At 36.7% G+C, this 20,079-nt stretch overlaps 3 protein-coding genes across 14 annotated transcripts; all 3 read right to left on the bottom strand.

The window, feature by feature from the left end:
• Nucleotides 1-1,944: 1,944 nt before the first annotated feature.
• LOC111458167 (protein ELC-like) lies at nucleotides 1,945-3,774 on the bottom strand. Its single transcript, XM_023100662.1, has one exon. The coding sequence runs from the start codon at nucleotides 3,521-3,523 to the stop codon at nucleotides 2,261-2,263; it is 1,263 nt and encodes a 420-aa protein (XP_022956430.1). The 5' UTR covers nucleotides 3,524-3,774; the 3' UTR covers nucleotides 1,945-2,260.
• A 525-nt stretch (nucleotides 3,775-4,299) lies between these two features.
• Nucleotides 4,300-8,044, bottom strand: LOC111458166. 3 transcript variants are annotated; one of them, XM_023100661.1, is made up of 3 exons: nucleotides 7,849-8,044; nucleotides 7,072-7,677; nucleotides 4,300-6,360 (listed from the first exon to the last, which is right to left on the bottom strand). In XM_023100661.1, exon 3 carries the CDS (start codon nucleotides 6,341-6,343, stop codon nucleotides 4,472-4,474), a length of 1,872 nt encoding a protein of 623 aa, XP_022956429.1. In that variant the 5' UTR covers nucleotides 6,344-6,360; nucleotides 7,072-7,677; nucleotides 7,849-8,044; the 3' UTR covers nucleotides 4,300-4,471. The 3 variants fall into 3 exon arrangements, with proteins under 3 accessions (XP_022956429.1, XP_022956427.1, XP_022956428.1); XM_023100659.1 differs by lacking the exon at nucleotides 7,072-7,677; XM_023100660.1 differs by lacking the exon at nucleotides 7,849-8,044 and having other exon boundaries at nucleotides 7,072-7,842.
• Nucleotides 8,045-9,541: 1,497 nt separating this feature from the next.
• On the bottom strand, nucleotides 9,542-19,923 carry LOC111458832 (pentatricopeptide repeat-containing protein At1g71420). Of its 10 annotated transcripts, XM_023101660.1 has the most exons (13): nucleotides 19,832-19,911; nucleotides 16,447-16,896; nucleotides 15,078-15,365; nucleotides 14,374-14,428; nucleotides 14,004-14,039; nucleotides 13,851-13,895; nucleotides 13,539-13,622; nucleotides 13,301-13,363; nucleotides 13,124-13,162; nucleotides 12,649-12,748; nucleotides 11,612-11,762; nucleotides 10,414-10,535; nucleotides 9,542-9,861 (listed from the first exon to the last, which is right to left on the bottom strand). In XM_023101660.1, the coding sequence occupies exons 3-12, from the start codon at nucleotides 15,254-15,256 to the stop codon at nucleotides 10,499-10,501; spliced, it is 789 nt and encodes a 262-aa protein (XP_022957428.1). In that variant the 5' UTR covers nucleotides 15,257-15,365; nucleotides 16,447-16,896; nucleotides 19,832-19,911; the 3' UTR covers nucleotides 9,542-9,861; nucleotides 10,414-10,498. The 10 variants fall into 10 exon arrangements, with proteins under 10 accessions (XP_022957428.1, XP_022957426.1, XP_022957427.1 ...); XM_023101658.1 differs by lacking the exon at nucleotides 16,447-16,896 and having other exon boundaries at nucleotides 19,832-19,923; XM_023101659.1 differs by lacking the exon at nucleotides 19,832-19,911 and having other exon boundaries at nucleotides 16,447-17,002.
• Nucleotides 19,924-20,079: the final 156 nt, after the last annotated feature.

Here is a 20,079-nt window from a genome sequence, read left to right as displayed (position 1 = left end):
TTTTTTTTTTTTTTTTTTTTTTTTTTTTTTTTTTTTTGGCTGAAACTGCTATATATGTTTGGTGTGGAAATTGGTTTTTCTTAAAATTGAGGCAATGGATTCAATTTCTCGACCAGGGACGGATAGCAACCGGACAACTTAGACTAGCTTCGAACGGTAATTTACGAAACTTGGTTAGTTATTCTTTCTGGGGAAAAGGAATCGTCTATCTATTGGAAAATGAACAACTAAGCTACTGCATCGAAGATGGCTGCTGGCACAACTGGATGGTGCCTTACCACACCAAAGATGAACGTGCCATACAGTGTATGGAGGTAGTTCAGGGTTCTAAATCTACTGCTTTCTGAACATTAATATTGAATTCATCCCCTGATTGGAGGGATAATTCTGAATTGGAATGGACTCCTTGTGAACCTGTACCTGCTGACATCCTTATGGAGAGGGCTTTCTAAACACTGAAGTAGGGGGTAATTTACACCATCATCTATCCTCCAATTATGTATCTGAGAGGAGTGTAATGAATTCTAACCCAACCACCATAAAAGGGACCAAATTAATTCTACTGGTTTACAAACGCCTCATCTCAAAGCCATTGTTGCAATCGATTTTCCGATAGAATTTTTCGGAGTTTAGAGAAAGAAAAGCATGTCTTCAGCTGCCATTTTCATGCTTTCTCCTCAAAGGAAAGGAAAGGAGGAGAAAAAGAAACTAGAAGGTAACCCCTCACTATCAAGAGCTAATATTGTCACAATCCTCCCAGTGCTGAAATTAAACACACAAAATGTTCATGAAAATCAGCTGGACACATCTCGGAAAAGATGCAATTATCAGGAATGAGCAAAATCTGGTGAAGGGGAATTCTGTAGGACACTGTAAAAATGCAAAAGAAAGCACACGGGGTATTATACAGAACAAAGCAAGCATGTAACTAAAAATCATTTCATTTCACATCCAGGAATCCTCATGTTTCTTTCTACCAAAACACACCACGCAACACAGAGGCTACACTCCCAACAATCCACATAAACAAAGTTTAAAAGCAACACTCACCTTAAAAAGCTAAAGGAATTAAAGATTCTAGTTCTTGAAGCTACTTGATAAAAAAAATGCACCATTGAGATAGGAAACAGTAAAAGGAGGTGAACTTTTCCGATGAAATTTAGGAAAATCAGGTCTAGTAGGAACTATGAGCCAGACTTGACGAGACACGCACATCCAAATCTTTCAAAGAGGATAGGGGAAGGAAAACGAGATGAGTCGAGTCAACGAGGCAGCAAACATGACTGGTCTGTAAGGCAGAGCAAAGGGAGTTCAAGTACTGCACCCTAGAGTCAAATAGTAAAAAAATGAGCAACACATTCAGAGTAAGGATATCAAGCTTCCTGGTGAGAGGTTTTTTTCTTGGTTCTTTTTCCCTATTTCGTTTCTCTCACACATGAACTAGTCACAGTGTTCCCTATTGTAAAAAAGGGGCAAGGAACAATAACTTGGAGCATGACTACATCAATGAGTTACTCCACAACAAGGTTTCTGCCATGAGGCATTCAGCAAAAGAGTACGGAGTTTTTAAAGCTCATGCTCATCAACGCTCATCTAATCAATGTATAGAACACAAAAAATTAGTTGGATTTCTATCCAATTCTTCCTTGTTATTTTTCTTGTAATAATATTACATCTAAAAAAGAGCCTGTCCGATCGAGAGAGAGAGAGAGAGATCAGCATGATAATGACATGATGCAAATTCAGATTGTTAATGCTTAATCACCATATCAGTAAATGTCATAGGAAGCCCCATGTCTTGATACTGACGGACCACACAGTAATGTAAAGCAGGTATTATAGATCAAGAGAAGACATCAATCAACAACCGAGACTGTTTTCAAGAGAGAACATCAATCACATGAGCACAATAAATCAATATATCTAAATAATCAAACCCAGAGAAATTGTAAAGATCAAATTCCTTACCCCAATTATGAAAAAAAAAAAAATACTATCATTCACATCATATTGTAGAAGACAAATGATTTTGACACAAATATTATTCTTTGGTACATATATCTTTCCAATACCCATACCCCTCCAACGGTGAAATGCGTGAACATATTTGAAATGGAGAATTAAAAAAGGGCAAAATTCACAAAATTCTAACCATCCAGTAGTACCCTTTGAAGGCCGTCCAAATAGCAGAAATCAAGCACTGCATAGCTGTGCACCATATCAAGGCAACAGGGCTGAAGGGAAAAATTGCCACAATATTTCAGCCATTAGTATATTGAGAAATCCGGGAAGCCATGTTAGCAACTTGAGTTTGCAATTGAGATGCCCTGACTTTGGCAGCAGTAGCGCGGTGAAAAAACTGTTCCCTTGACAACAACCTCACATTCCTCAAGTACTGATCGAATTGTATCGCCCCATCCTGCACAGCCTTATCCAATGAATATATAACGTCTTCTATTGCCAAATCTGAGGCAGTACACTCGAGCATTTGCTTTGAAAGCACATCGACACATTCAAATGCGTCATCCGCTTGGAAATCACTGCTAATCTTACCCTCGTTGTCCCTCAACCAAGCTTCCAAAACATCGGCATTCATCAAAACCATCTGTAGTTTCTGCTCTAAACCCTCCTTCTCATCTTGCATCTCTTTCAAACCTTTGTCTAGCTCCTCCTGCCTCTGTCTCAACACTCCCTGTGCACCAAAAAGACCTTCCATCTCAGCCTCCCTAGTCTTTCTTATCCCCACAATATCGCTATGCACCATCTCCACAAGCTTACTAATAGCATTTCGTTTGAAAACTTCATTGGGATCTTCCGTATGAGGCTGTAGACGCGCGACAGAAGCAACATCATTACCACTACCATAGGGCGACGGCGGGTAAGCCCTCGGCGGAATTCCAGGGCGTGGGAAAGCAGCAGCCCCCATATTTGAAGCAATCGAAGAATTCGCACTATTACGCCCAAAACTAGAACTAGGACTCGGAGAAGGGCTAGGGCTAGGGTTAGGATTCGGCCTCCGTTGAGAATAAAGTGGAGGGTCGCGACCGAACATAACGCTCAAATTACGAACCAATTCAACCAAATTAGAGCTCGGATAAATCCAATTTTGCAAATAAGGGATCGAGACCATACCGGAGGGATTAACATGAGGATGGGAGCGCTTGATGATCATATCCCGAGTTGGGTTCACGTAAACGCAAGGGGGGTGCCTAGGATACGATTCCATGAGCCAAATAACAACCGGAATGTTGTAGGTAACACCTTGGAAGGACATGGGAACGGTACCGTCGGATTGCAGAAGGTTGATGGATCGGCCATCGTTGTGCGTGAAAGTTGCAGTACGAGGGACCAAGGACGGGAAGGCGGTGGTGAGGGAGACCAAGTGCTGGCGGATCAGCCACTTGGTGTCTTCAGAATAGGGGAGCGCGGAAGGGCCACGCTGAGAGAGGACGGAGCTGAGGAACTGCTGGATTATCTGAGGATTCGGCGGCAAGGGATCGGAGTGAGACGGCGACGGTACCATAGCATAGAGATTGACGATTCCAATTTTGGTAACTGTTTGTGATCCTTCGATTGATCTAAAGGATCTGATTGCCGGAAATGGTAGAGAAATGTCGGAGAGCTTCGGGGAATTGGTAATTGGGAATTTTACAATCACAAAGGAAAATGATACGCGAAAACGGAGAGAGAGAGAGAGAGAGAGAGAGAGAGAGATCGAGAAGGCGCGAGTCTTAGTGAGGAAGAAAATGGAAAAAATTAAAAAAAATTAAAAAAGAAGAAGAGAAAATGAAATGGGGCTTCCTTCAAATTAGGTTAAATCATAAATGAATTTCTTTTAAATAATCAATTTAGTTTCATATTTTAATTTATTTTTATCTATTTCATTTTTTAACTTTTAAAATTTAGTCTCTACTTTTATATAAATATTTTTAAACATAACGTACTAACAAATCACATATTTAAATGTTGAAGATTGTATGAATATAAAATTTAGATCAATTAAATTTTAATTTTTTTGAATTTGTCAAAAGATACTAGAATTGTTTAAAAATAATTAACTTAGTTTTTGAATTATTTGATTGTTACAATCTTCTTGCTACTTTGAAAAGTTTTTTTTTATAAAAAAAATAATTTTATTCAAGTAATTTGAATGAAATCCTATTTAGCTACAAATTAATTTATAATTAAATAAAAAAAATTCCGTTCTTTTTAAGTTCAACGAGTAACTTTAACCAATTGACTTATGATCGACATTCGACTTAACCAGTTGAGTAAAGCAGTTCTTTAAAATTTAAAATCTATATTAAAACTAGGCAGGCAGCTGATAAAGATAACATTGAAGGCGCAGGAGAACGACAATAAGATTATTAGTCACACTAGTTGAGGTGCATCTTTGATTTGGCAAGCTACAAACAAACAACAGAGAAGGCCATAGTAACGATGATCAGGCACACGTTTTTACACTTAAAAACTAAGGAAATGGTGATGTAACAAGCTGCCTGGGAGCACTGAACAGGTCATTTCCTGCAAAAGGTGAGGTCCAATCGCGCAATCCACCTGAAGGTGACATATCTTTTACACCTCCCCCACCCTGCACCATCCTTCCAGAACCATTCCTCAACGGAGACGACTCGCTCAATCGGGAACTCGGGCTATGTAGAGTCCAGTCTATTCTGTTGTAATCGCAATACGGCATCAACCCCCCGATATTCCAGTCCATTTGTGACAATAACCCAGATGTTTGTACTGGTGACCCTTGGCTGAGGTTGGAACTTAATCCATAAGAAGAGGGGACTGCAAATGAGGATAGAGTTCCACCACCAGCTCTCCACAAACTTTGCGCATCGGAAGGAGACGAGTGCGACAAAGGCGCGTTCTCTTTCGCCCATGTAATATCTAACCCAGACATGAACTGTGGTTGATTATGGATAGCCTGATGGTAGATCTGCTCCAGCTTTCTATGTTCGGACCCAAGGCTCATCGTGCTATTGTTGTGCAGCAATGTGTCACTTGAAATGACATTTTTGATGGTCGGAGCATTGTTCGAATACCATGGAGTCATTCCAGGAAGCATAGAACTGGAGACAGCGTTCTGCAACCCATTTACGGGTTGAGGCTGCTGCATAAAAACTGGCTCTACTGGCTGCTCTTGTATCTCTCGCCGAAGATTGATCGCCTCGCTTTTAGAAACACCGATTTGAGCCTCTGCCTTTACATGTGAATGATGAACTACAGGCAATGGAGGTGTCGAAGTTGAGGAAGAAAGGCCTGATCCTACAGCAGGCCATCTCTTCTCCCCTCCCCTTAGCAGCCTCGGTGGATTTGTCGTCTTCGAGGACTGCTGTATACTTCTATTGCCTGCTTCTAACCATGATGGTACTGTAATTACAGCACTATTACAGCTAGACTCTCGATCATTTTTGTTCGATTGCACTGCAAAGACAGATGCAGAGCCAGGCATTTCTTGAGCTCTTGTCATACATTTTGTTTCACCAACTACATCGCGACTCGACTGACTGACAGATTCTTTCTGCTTTTGGTCTCTTAACATACCTTCTGCCTTACCCAGATCACCTCCACAGGCAACCACAGCTCTTTCAACCTCTTGCTTTGAGAATTTGTACCGCGCTTCAAGAGCTGAAATATGAGCTAGTTCACTGCTAATATCAATCTTCAAGTTACCCACACTTGTAGAATTTGCGGTATCCTTGTTACGGGCTTCTTCCTCGTTTCCTTCAAAGAGCCAGGAGACTGATTCCTCTAGCTTACCCTCGTTTAACATCAGTGCCATGGTAGCTCTTTCAGGAGAGAACCCCATAGTAACTAGTTGCTGAGAGAGGGCTTCCAGCTTTCTGGACATTAGATAACCCTTGCATCGTTCATGTAACTCCTGAGCACGTTTCTCTTTCTGTCTCTGGTGTTTCTTCTCATTTTTTAGACGAATCTTCTCCCGCTTTTCATGGTCACATCCAGATGCCCTCTCCTGATGGTTTGAAGAATCAACTGTCTTCTCTTTTGGGTCCTCCGACTCACCAGAGCAGCTACCATTGTTGGAAGACAGATCAAAATCAGATGCTGTACCACGTGGGCTGCTCGAGTGGTCATCTGTATCTTCCATATTCTGGAAATGACCATTGTCCGAATGCAGCGAAGATGCAGTTAGTGTTGATGATATCTCGACTGTATGAACCAATTCATCAACTGGATTGTGAGCAGTAGTTGCAGCTGAACTCCTGTTTGAATTTTTAGAAGCAGAGTTTTTTGAAGCCTTCAGCTGTTTCTTGGCAGCAGCCCTAGCAGAAGGCTTATCCTTGGAGGCGGACTTGGATTTTGACACCGGCATCTTCCAAGATTAAGTAACTATTGACAAAAGACATTGGGAATCAATCCTTCAGCTAACAATAACCAGTGCAAGACATATAATTACATTTGCAAATTGATTGTATAAATAAGGAAAACAAAGACCTTTTCACATTCATTGTGTTAGAAGAGCCAAAAATATTTCAATACAGTAAGGAATGCAGTCATATTATATGTGAAATAAGAAAATTCAAATGCAAGAACTGATGCTCTCAAAGATGTAACCAAGCTAGTTATGCAACTTCTTGGGAATTCTAAAGAAAACTAGCTTGACATTATCGCCATTTACTTCACATATAGTATTCTGTGTGTGCAGCCTAAGATTCATGAGAGACATGCAATCGCACGTATGGCGACTGGAAAGAAAAACAACCTCACCGGCCCCGGGCTGGCTTTTTGGGAAGCCCGTTTATGGAAGAAAAGTAGAGATAAATGATTATGGCATCTCTCTTTCAATCTAAACGAATTTCACTATGGAAGATTTCGCAGACCCAATTAATAACCTTCAGCATTGAGGAAAATGGGGAGGTGAGAAAAGTAACATTTCGATATGGATAAACCTCACAAACTCTTCTGCACTCGTGGATCAAAACTCAGAAACAGAATATTTGATTCAAAGGGAAAAAGGATGAACTCCAAAGCTTATAGTTACTATATTGAATGTGATGAAACGTGATCAGTTTCAAAATATACATACAACAAATGACTTACGAATAATGCATGTCATTGACTTAACATCTTTTCCCTGCATCTAAGAAATTCAAATATTTCCTCGACATCCAAACTCCACAACAGTTTTGATAGCTTTTACAAAATAGGGAAAGTGACAAGAATTGCCAACTGCGATTTAAAAATGTTGAAAGTGTGTTTCGCCAGCCAATATATCTTCAAATTAGAACATATTTTCGTAGGGTGCGCTTATGGATTTTCCACCAAAAACGAACTCCAAATCCAAGAATGAAGAAATCAGAAACAAAAGAGGAAGAAGACCTAGATCAACAAGGATCAAACAATTGAGGAAACTCGTATACAAACATAGAAGCGGAGAAACTGAAGACATTAACCAACTGGTCACATTCCAAAATCATACCTCAAATTTTCATTTGAACAGAAACAACAAGAAGAATTCAGGAAAAAAAATTGAACCAAACTAACAAACGAAACCATTTCCCTCCAAAACATAACCACAACAGATCCAACAATCCACGTTCACGATCTCCAGCGCAGAGAAACAAAAATTTGTCCAAAACCCCTATCAATGGAACCTAACAAAGAAACCAAAAACCAAAAACCAAGCCGCAGCAAAAGATCTCCATTCTTCACTCCAAATCCACAAAAACCCCCCAACAAAAAAAAAAAAAAAAGCACAACCAAACCCCAAAATCAAGAAAGAAACACCGAATTCATAAGCATCCAAACACGATCGCAGAGAAGCAATGTGAGAAAGAGATGAAAACAGAAGATTGAAACAGAGATCTAGAAACTGACCAGTTAAGAGAATTGAGAGAAGGAGGAAGAGGAAGAGGAAGAGGTTGAGAGATCGAAAAATGGCGATGACGACAACCGCTATGAGGTCGCCTTCGTTGTCCTTTCTCCCTTTTAGAAGCCTCTCGACCTTTCTTTGTCCCTTTCTGTTTTCTTTCCTCTCGTTTACTGTTTTCACGTTCTTCTTCTTCTTCTTTCTTTTTCATTTATTTTTTTCTTTTTTTTCTTCCCCTCTTTCAATAATAAAAATAAATAAATAAATAAACCAATTTTCTGGCTCAGTTTTCACACGTGTGAGACACAACGGTGGCGTCTGGATTTAAATGTCGGTTTGACATTCATACCTTTTTAATTGCATTTTTTTCTTTTTTTGAAAAATGATGAATCACTAGAATTCATTATTAATTTTTTAAAAAATCATTTTTAAGTTTTTGAAATGTAAATTTTTTAAGATAAATTGAATTATAAATAAATATTTTAGTAACCCTGCCAAAAAAAAAAAAAAAAGATAAAATCTCAAAATTATTTAAAATGTTAAATAATTCTAGAAAAATATTAAGAATAATTTTAGGGAAAAAAAAAACGTTTATAAAAAGTCAATCTGAACCTAAACATTGTATTTTTCTTTTTAGAACATTTTTCATGATATATATATATATATATAATTATAACACAATAAATTTGGTAGGTAATTACCGATTTAAACATAATTGAATATTTTAAAAAATGGCTATTATATTTTTTTAATAAAATAAATAAATCAGAATAGAAAAATAAAAAATGTCTGGAAGCTTCCGAGTTCGACGGCGGTTTTAGGGGCTGCGAGTTTGGGGGTAAGAATCGCAGCCGACCAATCTTCCCCTTTAATCCGCCGTAGGATGTTCCCATGCATTGCCACCTAGATCCTCTTTTTAAAATTTTTTTAATTCTTTATTATTTTAAAAGTTTTAATTCAATATTTTTAATGACTTTTAAGCCCTTTTAATTAGATAAAATTAATATTTTGAAAGTTCTGAGAGAAAAAAAAATGTTGAACTTTCCATCTTTGAAGCAATTGGTTGGCATATCACGTTACTTGGTTTATACTTAATTAACTTTTAATAAATGAGTTGTAAAAAATTAGATTAAATTACACGTTATATCAAATTAAATAACTAAACTTTAAAATATATCTAATAAATTTATTTTTAAAAAAGAATGACGTTTTTATATAATATTTTTAAAAAATTTATGAAGAAATTAAATAAAAATAAAAGTCTAAAACTTATTTGGCATGCTATCTTCTTTTCTTTCAATCGGTTGAATTACAAGTTCGTCTACTTTTTCTTTCCTTATCGATTCTACTTCAAGAGATAATTGTCCATGTATTGATAATAGATGCATGAATTCTCGAGAAAAACGGGAGGTTGGTTCATGCTAGACATTCATACCTATTACACTACTGGGTAGATGACCTTTGAGTTTCGCAACGTCCAACGACTATTCAAATGGATCCAAATCCTACCTATTGGCTATCGTTCTATGATTAAGTACTTTTAGACCAAAAGGATTTGAACGACTAACATGGGTCTATTTTTGAAGGTTCATTTTTTTTAGATGCATAATCAAAAGATGGAGGAGCAAATTTGGAAAGGGTGTCACAATCTTGAGTAAAATTAGGCAACAAGTTAATTGCCAACACATAAAAGAAAATATGTAATTAATGGATATGAAATTGATATTTTTTTCCCCTATATACATAACTATATTGGCTCAAGATTTAAACAAATTAACCTCTATTAGAAGAGGCATCCAAATTATTCAAGACAAACCTTGAGAGAGGGAACGGAAAATACAGTATGAAATAGAGAAAAACAAATCATCTTTGATCTTATACGAGTCGAGACCTTAATTATTTTTAACAACGCTATTGAATAGGCCGAACTAACCTCTAGCTACTTTGATTCTCCTTGCTAGAGTTGCAAGTTGTATCATCCGTTCAACGACCTTAAGCTTTTAACGTCATCAAGTTGAACCCTACGGTATTAACGAACAACTTTCGTTAATAGGTAGCAAGATTAATGGCTCATCAAAACCGTATTTAATCAACAATATATTCAAAAAGTCATAGCAGTAATACAACTAAAGTAGCAACTGTAAAACTAGCACCAAAAAAATAGTATTAACTTAACAGAAGTGTTTCCAAGTCAAAAATTTGTAAGTAATTGGTAACTCGATCAGTTCATGGAGGTATTTTCATTACTAATATAAGGTTGAGATTTGATGGGATGAATTTAAAGATTGAACTAGATTTGTTCCGTTAGAGTAAACAATATTCTTTTTCTTGTTAAATCATAGGAAAAAAACATCACCACGTCATAACATGTTACATAAGCGCTCAACAAACCAGACCATTTTTCATGTTTTTCTATTGCATAAGTACGAGGAACCAAACTTAATTTTCAACAAGAAAATAGTTACACGAAATACTGGACCATTCACTACATGAAGTATTTCATTTCTAAGCAGTGGCCGCATACAAATCAATTTTTTTTATCATGAACTGAAGACAAGTGCATAGGTTTTTACCTTGATTTTTCACCTTTACAAGAGTTGAAAGCTTCTGTACTACATCTGAGACTAGCTCCAAGCACAAAGAAAGGGCAATTGGCTACTAGTGACATGATTCATTCAACGATAACTGCTGCTTCCTGTAATGACATAAAACAATTGAAGGATATGAAGCAAATAAAGGCCACTTTGCTAATTATTTACTGAATTTGAAGTGAAAGGCATCCAAGGAGTTCTGATTTGGTGAAGGGTTTGAGATATTGGAAGATGCTTTCCTAAGTCTTGGTTCCAACTTCGCATCGAAAGCTTAATAATTTAAAACCATCGTTCTCCCGGGATGAGTGGGGTGGGTATGAGCATAATGCAAGGAGTAGCCCTCCAAACTTCAATTATAAGAAGATATTGAAATTGAAGTGACAGGCTACTAACGAAATATGAACAGAAGAATCTATATATATATATATAAAAAGACCAGACAGAATTGGACAAATAAGAGGCGAGATCCCACATTGGTCGGGGAGAAGAATGAAACACTTTTTATAAGGGTGTGGAAATCTCTCCCTAGCAGACGCGTTTTAAAAACTTAGAGGGGAAGCCTGAAAGGAAAAGCCCAAAGAGGACAATATCTGCTAGCGGTGGGCTTGAGCCATTACAAATGATATCAGAACCAAACACTGGGCGATGTGCCAACAAGGAGGCTGAGCCTGGGGGTGGACACAAGGCGGTGTGCCAGCAAGGACGCTGGGCCTCAAAGGGGGTGGATTGGGGGCTCCCACATCAATTGGAGAAGGGAATGAGTGTCAGCGAGGACGCTGGGCCCTGAAAGGGAGTGGATTGTGAGATCCCACATCGATTGGGAAGGAGAACGAAACATTCTTTATAAGGGTGTGAAAACCTCTCCCTAGCAGACACGTTTTAAAAGCCTTGAGAGGAAGCTCGAAAGGGAGCTCAAAGAGGACAATATCTACTAACGGTGGGCTTGAGCCGTTACAAACAAACTATCCATCAGAGATCAGCACTAACCTGTTAGGTATAATTGATAGTCCTCTATTTTGCATCACACAAACGAAGGGAAAACACATACACACTCAATAGCGAAATTGTAAACAGGAACAGATTCATTATGGCACATGAAATATGTTTTGTAATATAGAAGATAGTTATAGTGACACATGAAATATGTTTCGTAATAGGCATGGATACTAGAAGTCCTCACCATTCTAAAGCTTCCATCGCCCGGGAAGCAGCCAACTTAGAAAGTTGAGATATTCCTTCAAAGTTCTTTTGCTTCATAAACTCCTTATTAAATATTGCATCAGATAAAACTACCGAAGATGCTCCTTCTCTAATATAGTCCCCAGTAGATTCTGTACAAATTTTAGAAGTAACAAATGAATCTCAGAATCAGCTCAAGTTATATCAAACTGATAAAAATAATTTCTAAGAACTGACTAGCCCAGAAAACAGAAACAGTGATCTGAAAAATGAAAAACGCGACAAACGAACGCAAGCTCTGAATTACTTTGTTTCAAGACAACCTCAATCAATTTAAGAAAGAACATAGGTTATAATATAACAGCCATCTTATGCTACTTTTACAATCTTCTTAGTCAGAGTGTTTGAACATAAGGGTACGTTTGGTTAGTATTTTTTTTAAAAAAAAAAATTGAAAACAAGAGATTCCATCAAAATTTTATTTCATGTTTGTAGTGTTTTTTATATATGTTTGGTAGTAGAATTAGGTAAAGTATAACAATTAAAATAATTACTCAAGATATGCTTAAAGAAATATTTATAAACCATCAAAATACTTGTAGTTACCAACTAAATATTAAGTTAAATTTCAACTATTATTAAGAACATATTTCATGTTGTAAATTTTGTATAATTATTATTTCAATATCATATCATATATTTATAAAAAAATTTAATTTAACAAAAATGAAATGAGTTTATAGCATGAAATACTATATTTATTATGTATTTTCGTTTCACAATTTACTTTCATTTTTTTTTATTTTTAAATTCAAAATTTGAATACATTAAAAATATAAAAATGTTATTTTTCGAAAGAATTTGGATCACAGAATTCAAAAACAATTTTAAAAAATAAATCTACCAATCAGATATTTGCTTAATCCATTTGATTCTATGAATCTAAAAAGATAAAGAATGGTAGAGTTAACTAGATGCTAATACAAAAACAAGTATGAGTTGGAGCTTAGGAGCAAAGAGTTAAAGTTGAGTACTGACCAATAGTTATGCCTTGAGAAGCAACCATTGAGATATGAGGAAATGGCTTCTTGAGGGCTGATATATATTTGATACCACCTAATGCAGAAACTGGATAAACCTACTTTTCAAGATTAAAAATCAAAATAAATCCATAAAAAAATGATAAGGGTAGAACCATATTTTGATGTCAAAACCTTGCAAGCAAAAGAAAAATTGTAAGCACTCAAGAACACAGCAATATAAATTACTTGCATAAGTTTTCTGTTCTTATTCTTCATAATTGTATACCAATCCAGTAATTCCCATTCAGATTTTTCCATGGGAATTAGTTGTACAGAAAAGCATCAAGAAATGAAAAGTATGTTTATGCAGGACATTTTTGTTTTTTCATTTAATGTATATGAGTATAATTTTAATCCTGTTTCACTTGCGATAAACCACGAACTCTAAGAAATCAATGGATCTCCCTAAATCAGACAAGAAATTTACTTACTTTAACAATCTGAGCGCCAGCTTCATATGCAGTCAGTACCTGTAAAGTATACACATAACTACTTACAAAGGTAATTTAAAAGATTCAAAAACTCTTTGTGGCAGAAGCAATGATTTCATATGTAAAAAGGAGGAATCCTTGAGAATTAGAAAGGGGCCAAAAGTGTTCTTCAATTACTTCTGTCGGGGTCATCACACCAGGTATATACAAGAATTCCCCTTCAAGATCATCCATGATACCCTGTGAATTAGTAAAAGTAATCTGAAAGGAGAAATATCTTCATAGTCTCTTTTAGTTGGAGTCAAAGACGAAAAATCACAATAGAAAAAGAAAACATGAAAAAGGGATAAAGAGGTTTCAACATATGCATGTAAAGGTCGCTGCGGCATATAAGCAAAAGTAAATGTATGCTTACCTTCACCATAGTGGGACTCATTAGAAACTTGGCTCCAGCTTCGACAGCATTCTTTGCATCCTTAACATTAAGAACGGTCCCAACCTGCACAATATTTGGGAATCTTCAGAAGAGTTCAACAGGTAACCCATCCATCTTTTTTGAGGCTGACAAGTTGCATTTTAATAAGCATTTAGATTAAAGATACAGTTCATCCTAACTCATCAAAGGTTCAAGGGAAAAGGCTTCACAAATTTTGACCTAAGTCTGCCAAGGAAATATTACAAACATTAAGAAATCATCACACGGACAAACAGCAAAGAAAATAATTACTCCCAATGTTCTTGTAGGATAGTCTTGCAGCAACTGTTGTAGAACCTGTTTCAAATTTTATAACACAGAAAAAAATAAATAAAAGAATGAGTATGACAAATACTTGCAATTAATAACAACTACAATGTCAAGGAAAATATTCTCTACAACAACCTCAAGCACACCTGGTGTCGACATAACAATCTCGAGCTGCATAGCAACAGAAGAGGAAATAAGTTAGAAACCATCAATCAATGCATTTGAAGGAAAGGGAAAAAACACTGTTTCGTTGAATAAAGTTGATGCTCTAGTCACTTTGGTTATAATTTTTCATGCACTTGCCACTTACAAAAGCATTTTAAGGGCAACTTCTTGAACCTTTTTAAATTCTATTGATCATTTAGAAAGGACCAGCAATAAGAAATCATACATCAAAAGAATATTTGAATCTATCGGTGAATATTACTCATATCGCCAATTCAAATACAATTTTCATTTACAGATTAATTATGAACTAAGAAAACTTCAAATTAAGAGCACTCACAACTGATACTCCCCCATTTAGCGCAGCACAAGCAGCACTCATTGCCAGCTCCGCACTATAGTGAATTTAAAAAAGAATTAAGGTGCACATCAAGGCTCTAGATAACTCAAGACAAATGATATTGAATTTCTTGACACTGATAAACTTCGACAGCCTAGACTTCTTTATATTAGAGAAAAAAAACATGAAGGCATGTTTGAGGGGTCTCTGAAGGACGCAGGAAGTTTGGCCAACTTTGATGCCTTTCTTTGGATCCACATCATTAACACTTTTGTAACTTATCTTTTATATGAAATGGCTAGGTTGGGAGCTCCTTCATTTAAGCCTACACATTTCAATTTCAATGCGTTTCTTTACTATTTAAAAAAACATCTGCAATGATTTCCAAAATTGAGGAGAGCATCTACTTCAGCAAACTATTGAAACTCAACATCTAATAAAACAATGAAAATGTATGTTACCATAAGGTTGGTGCTATCAAACCCTTTTTAGTAATATAATCACGGAAATGGTTTATATACATAACAGACCTTGATATCATTATTAGCTAATCAGTAAAACATACGTTGACAGTAGTGAGGACATTGGCTTTACCTGCTGGACATCAAGAACCAATAGTTCGATCTTGTGAAGCAGAGAGTTTTAAGAGAATCCAGCACCACGATATTCTAAAATGCAGAAAATGTTACATAAAAATGGGTTACCTGCTAGCGCGAAGGCAAGCAATAACTCCAGAATTGTAAATTGTTCTCAGGGTCTTGTCTTTGGGAGAAACTGGTAGCTGACTAGAAGCACAAGAAACTCTAAAGCGAGCAAATGCGAAAGGGTTCCAACACCCAATAGCAGGCAAAGACCACATGCTGATTCTCCTAGCAACCAACATGTACTTCAAATATAGTCTTCTGGTTGTTAGAGAAGTGTTTTATTCCAGCCAATCAGATACACTGATGATGATGGATGTCACTTCAGCAGTCGTGGATTCAAGGGAATATCTACCATAGTGAAAAAATTTATAATGTTAATGGAAAAGAAAGGTGATGAACAATAAGATACACGAAATACTAACAGCAAATAAGTTTTTTGTAAGATGAAAGCTGATATGACAATTATAAGTCAAGAGAAATGGACCAGAGGACAAAATTCTGCAATCCATTTTTATTGATTGAACTAAAGATGCTCGTATGGAAACCAGCAAAGAATTTAGGCACAAGGAATGCAGCCCATGAGAATAATGTGAAGTAGCCCGAGAGGATTACAATAGAGAAAATACTGTTTCAGAAAAAAGCGATCAGACAGTAAACAATGCAAATAAAGTACAAAATTCAAAGGGCCATGTGAAAATGATTATGGACAACTAATCATGCAAAAATATGTACATGACCTTATCTAACATCATGTCAAACTTACAGAAATTTGCAAACAATTTTCAGCAAAAAGTTGTTCTAAATTTCTGTTGCCCCCTTCAAGTGGAGATTTTTGTTCAATGATCTTGGCTTCTTTTCCAGATGTTCTTCAATATTTCCACAGGTTCATGTATCTTATCTTCCATGACAGAAGATGAGGGGAGTCTGGTAAGTAAGCCACTATTACATTGCCTCTTGTGAGGACTTGGATTGTTCACAACGATTGAATCTTTGAAGAGAAAGTTGAGAGGCTCAAGGTTCAGTATATCTTACTCATTTCTCACCTCTGAATCATGTTTCTTAGATAAATGTATTGAAATTTTTTCAAGCCAATGAAGACCAATTGGGGCAACGCTTCTATAAGCTTCACTGCCTGATAGATTTGGCATTACACTGCCTTCGTTTCTTCTTTTCTAGTATTTTATTCATATATATCTTTGTTTTTTTCCACAGGAGAAAATAATAATGCCAACAACAAAAAGAAATTCAAGGAATTACATAAATGTTATGAATTCGAGAAACATTAGTAACTAAACTTGAGGAGGTCTGCTTAAAGACAAAAGAACGAGGGTCTGATGAAATCTAGTTGGTTAATATAAAGACAATGATTACAAAAACAATATGAATTAGAAGGTGCATAATGATTGGTAGTCTCGTCATTTATACTCACTCAAATGGAGAAGCTTTTCGTTGCAGATTTGTAAAGGCATAATGATTGGTAGTCTTTCCTCTATCCATCTTGTCTTGGTTTTTTTTGTTCTTTTCTATTCTTTCTTAAAAATGATAACAAGCTGCAGGGGTTTGACTTTTTCTCTTTTCTGATGTTCGACAAGGATCAATACTTGAATACGAAAATGACTGCTTATCCTTCATGGAGCAGTAAATCATCTATGGTTGACCTAAAGAAAGGCATGTTATCCTGTAGATAACAAATAGTCTACCCATTACCTGCTTAAAGTATCCCTTACAGTTCAACTCGGTACTGTGGCTACAACCTTCATATGGAACCAAATTTTTGTATGTACTTGAGAAACTGTGGTACCATACTTCAACAAGAAGTAGGAACCAGGACCGACCACATCTTCACCTTCTAAAGTTTGCTGCTCAGTTGTTGAAGGAACTGAGAGATTATTGATACAAGTGTCAATGTAGAACACAACTTTATCCTATTCATATTGGAGGTAAAAAATTATGAATGAATGCAGATGGATACTTGGGTATTTGAATGTTTGACGCCTATTGACTACCAATAATCATTGCACGAGCATAAACCAGCCATGAAATGATGAAAACGATTAGAGTCTCTAATGACAATCTCCTTCTGAAGTAGCCTTGAAGCTAACTTCATGAAATTATGACAATCTACACAAATTCGGATGTTTTTCATAATCCTTATAGGAGTACTGACACAACCCAAGTTGTTATCATTCATTACAGAAAAAACCAAAGCCAGCTTCTCGCTATGATGATATAGCTGCTCCTCTTTTTGCTCTTGTTCCACATCATGGATCGCTAAGCTTGTCTCGGGCACATAACCGATTTCCTTTAACCTCCCAATGAGCTCTTCAAGTTCATTGCATATTACCTCCCTCTCTGGATGATGGCGACCTCCAGATGCAAACTCATGTACTTGATTTTCTATTTCTACCCAACTTAATCCAGGTTCCTTTCTCACTCTAGACCCTTTCATTTCCATTCTAATTAAGTCTGCTTCATAAAAGCTACCACTTAAGCAATATAGATTTGACATTTGCACATAAGCTAAGGAATTGCTAGGATCTAACTCCTTCAATTTATCAGATGCTAATTTGGCCAATTGTGTTGCGCCATGCTTTTTACATGATCCCAGGAATGAACTCCAAATAACATAATCAGGTTCTATAGGCATTTTACTTATAAAATCTTCAGCCTCTTGAATCCGACCAGATCTCCCCAAAATGTCAACCATGCAAGCATAGTGATCTAGTTGGCAAACAAGTCCATAATTTGCAATTGAATTAAAAAGTTTGGTCCCTTCTTCCACGAGCCCTGCATGGCTACATGCTGAAAGAAGAGAGACAAATGTAGTAGAATCAGGTGGCACAGTCATCTTTGAAAAAAGCTGCAAAGCAATCTCAGCTTGGCCATGGACAGCATAGACCTTCATCATTGTGTTCCAAGAAACCAAATCGTGATGTTTCATTTGATTGAATACTTTCTTGGATGAAGTAATTGAACCACACCTCCCATAAGCATGAATCAAGGCATTGTTAAGGACTGTGTCATCCTCAGACATAGATTTAATTAGCAGTGAATGATATGTTGAAGCATGCTTCTCTGTTAGGAATCCAGCACAAGCCTTTAATACAATCGAAAAAGTGTGTCCATCTGGAGTTAAGCCTTCTTGTCGGAACTGACAAAAAAGGGAAAGTGTTTTCCCAGGGTCATGGTCTACAAAAGCTGTCATGATGCTGGTCCATAAAACTATATCCCGATTATATCCTGCTTCAATAAAAAGCCTATAACTATCCGCAATGTCCCCTCCAAGTTCAGCATAAGTTTTTAACAATGCAGTAATTATTTCAACTTCTGATGTGAAAGCAGTTTTTAATGCTTGACAGTGTAATTCACGACAAAAGCCCAAACCAAGATCAAGTTCATCCCAATTGCAGAGACTTAAGGAAGACAAAGTGCTTAAAAGTGTTGCACGATCAAATCCAATTCCTTGACGATTCATTTGCATAAATAAATGGACAGCACAATTTCCATGTTTTCGGAAACAAAACCCTGCAATCATCGAGTTCCATGTTATAAGGCCGGGATTTTCTATGCTCTTGAACATAGTCCAAGCATCATCTTTACTATCATTAAAAGCGCCACCTTTAGAGTAACTCTTGCTATACATGGTAATAAGAGCATTTGCAACATAAACGAAAGCATCTAGTGACCTTTTCAAGGCAAACCCATGTATCTGCCGCCCACGCTCACCATCATGGTCACCAAACGAGGTAAGCAAACTTGCAACTGTGAACTCATTTGGCCTGTGATCTACCAACATTCTCGAAAATATAAGGAAGCACTCATCCACATGGCCATACTGAGAAAGTCCCGAGATAAGCACAGTCCAAGAGACAAGGTTTCTCCTAGGCATCTCATTGAATAATTGGTAGGCATAGTCTAAATGACCACATTTACAGTACATGTTGATAAGGTGATTGGTAACAAAGAGGTCAAATGAGCCCATGGGATCCAGGGACATCATGTAACGGTGTAGTACCGCACCTTCCCGGAGGCAGCGGAGGCGTGCACAAGCATGGAAGAGATATGCATAGGTCTGGAAGGAATGAGGCTGTCTAGAGTAAAACAGTGAAAGAGCCTGCTCAAGGTGGCCACGCGTGGAAATCACGGGGGATCCAAATAGATAGTCATGACGAAAATCTTCTGTCCTAAAAGACACGATATCGCCTTCTGCCCCCGACCTCCAGAATCTAAGTTGGGAACCAAAACCATACTTACTTGGGTACAAAACCAAATTCCGTTTGGCAAGAAATCGAAAATGAATTGTCGTGAGATTCATGAGGTCAATGAACCTATCAGCCTAAATAAACAGATAGAACATTATTGTACCACTCAGGCATTTCATCAAACACTTAAAATACAAAAACTCAGCACCTCAATTTTCACCAACACATCAAGAAAAAAAGAAACCACTTATAAGCTTCCAAAGAAACACTCCAGAATTTCACTTCCACAAACACAAATATAAATCTACAAATAACCCTTTTCTCATTGACATTCTCTTATCTCGACAAGCCACTTAAAATTCAAACTCAATAAAGAAAAGGGTTCTTCTGAAACGCTCTTCCCTTCATTCCGATTACAACATGAAAACATTCAGGTTTAGCAGACGAGGGAAAACAGTATACATATCCATAAGAATAAACATTGAAGAAATAAGTGCGTAAAGTTGTATAAATATAGTTATGAGCTCAACATACGAAGAAAGTGAAGAAGAAATGGCCTCGCAAGCAAACAATAAAGAAACATAAGAATTTGGTGGAGTTGAGGAGGAAGACCTTAACAGATTTTTAGCAGAGAAAACGGCATTGATTTGCGAACCCACAGAGAGAGGCGATGGACTGGTTAGAGCGCGAAGGGGAAGTGGGAGTGTATAAAATAATAAAATAATGGAAGCTTAATTTTTATCATATATTTATCATTTTAAAAAATTTCATCTTTTTATTCTTTTCCTTCCTTATTTAATTTTTTTACATTATTCATAATTATTTATTTTAATGTTATCATTAAAATATCATGAAACAAT

The sequence above is a fragment of the Cucurbita moschata genome, unplaced genomic scaffold (assembly GCF_002738365.1).
Source record: "Cucurbita moschata cultivar Rifu unplaced genomic scaffold, Cmos_1.0 Cmo_Scf00021, whole genome shotgun sequence".
Taxonomy (NCBI): Eukaryota; Viridiplantae; Streptophyta; class Magnoliopsida; order Cucurbitales; family Cucurbitaceae; genus Cucurbita; species Cucurbita moschata.
This window is presented reverse-complemented; position numbering and strand designations above follow the sequence as displayed.

What these genes read in the sequence shown, in the direction of transcription:
- LOC111458167 (XM_023100662.1), bottom strand. Translation starts at nt 3,523, where the DNA reads ATGGTACCGTCGCCGTCTCACTCCGATCCCTTGCCGCCGAATCCTCAG.
- LOC111458166 (XM_023100661.1), bottom strand. Translation starts at nt 6,343, where the DNA reads ATGCCGGTGTCAAAATCCAAGTCCGCCTCCAAGGATAAGCCTTCTGCT.
- LOC111458832 (XM_023101657.1), bottom strand. Translation starts at nt 19,332, where the DNA reads ATGAATCTCACGACAATTCATTTTCGATTTCTTGCCAAACGGAATTTG.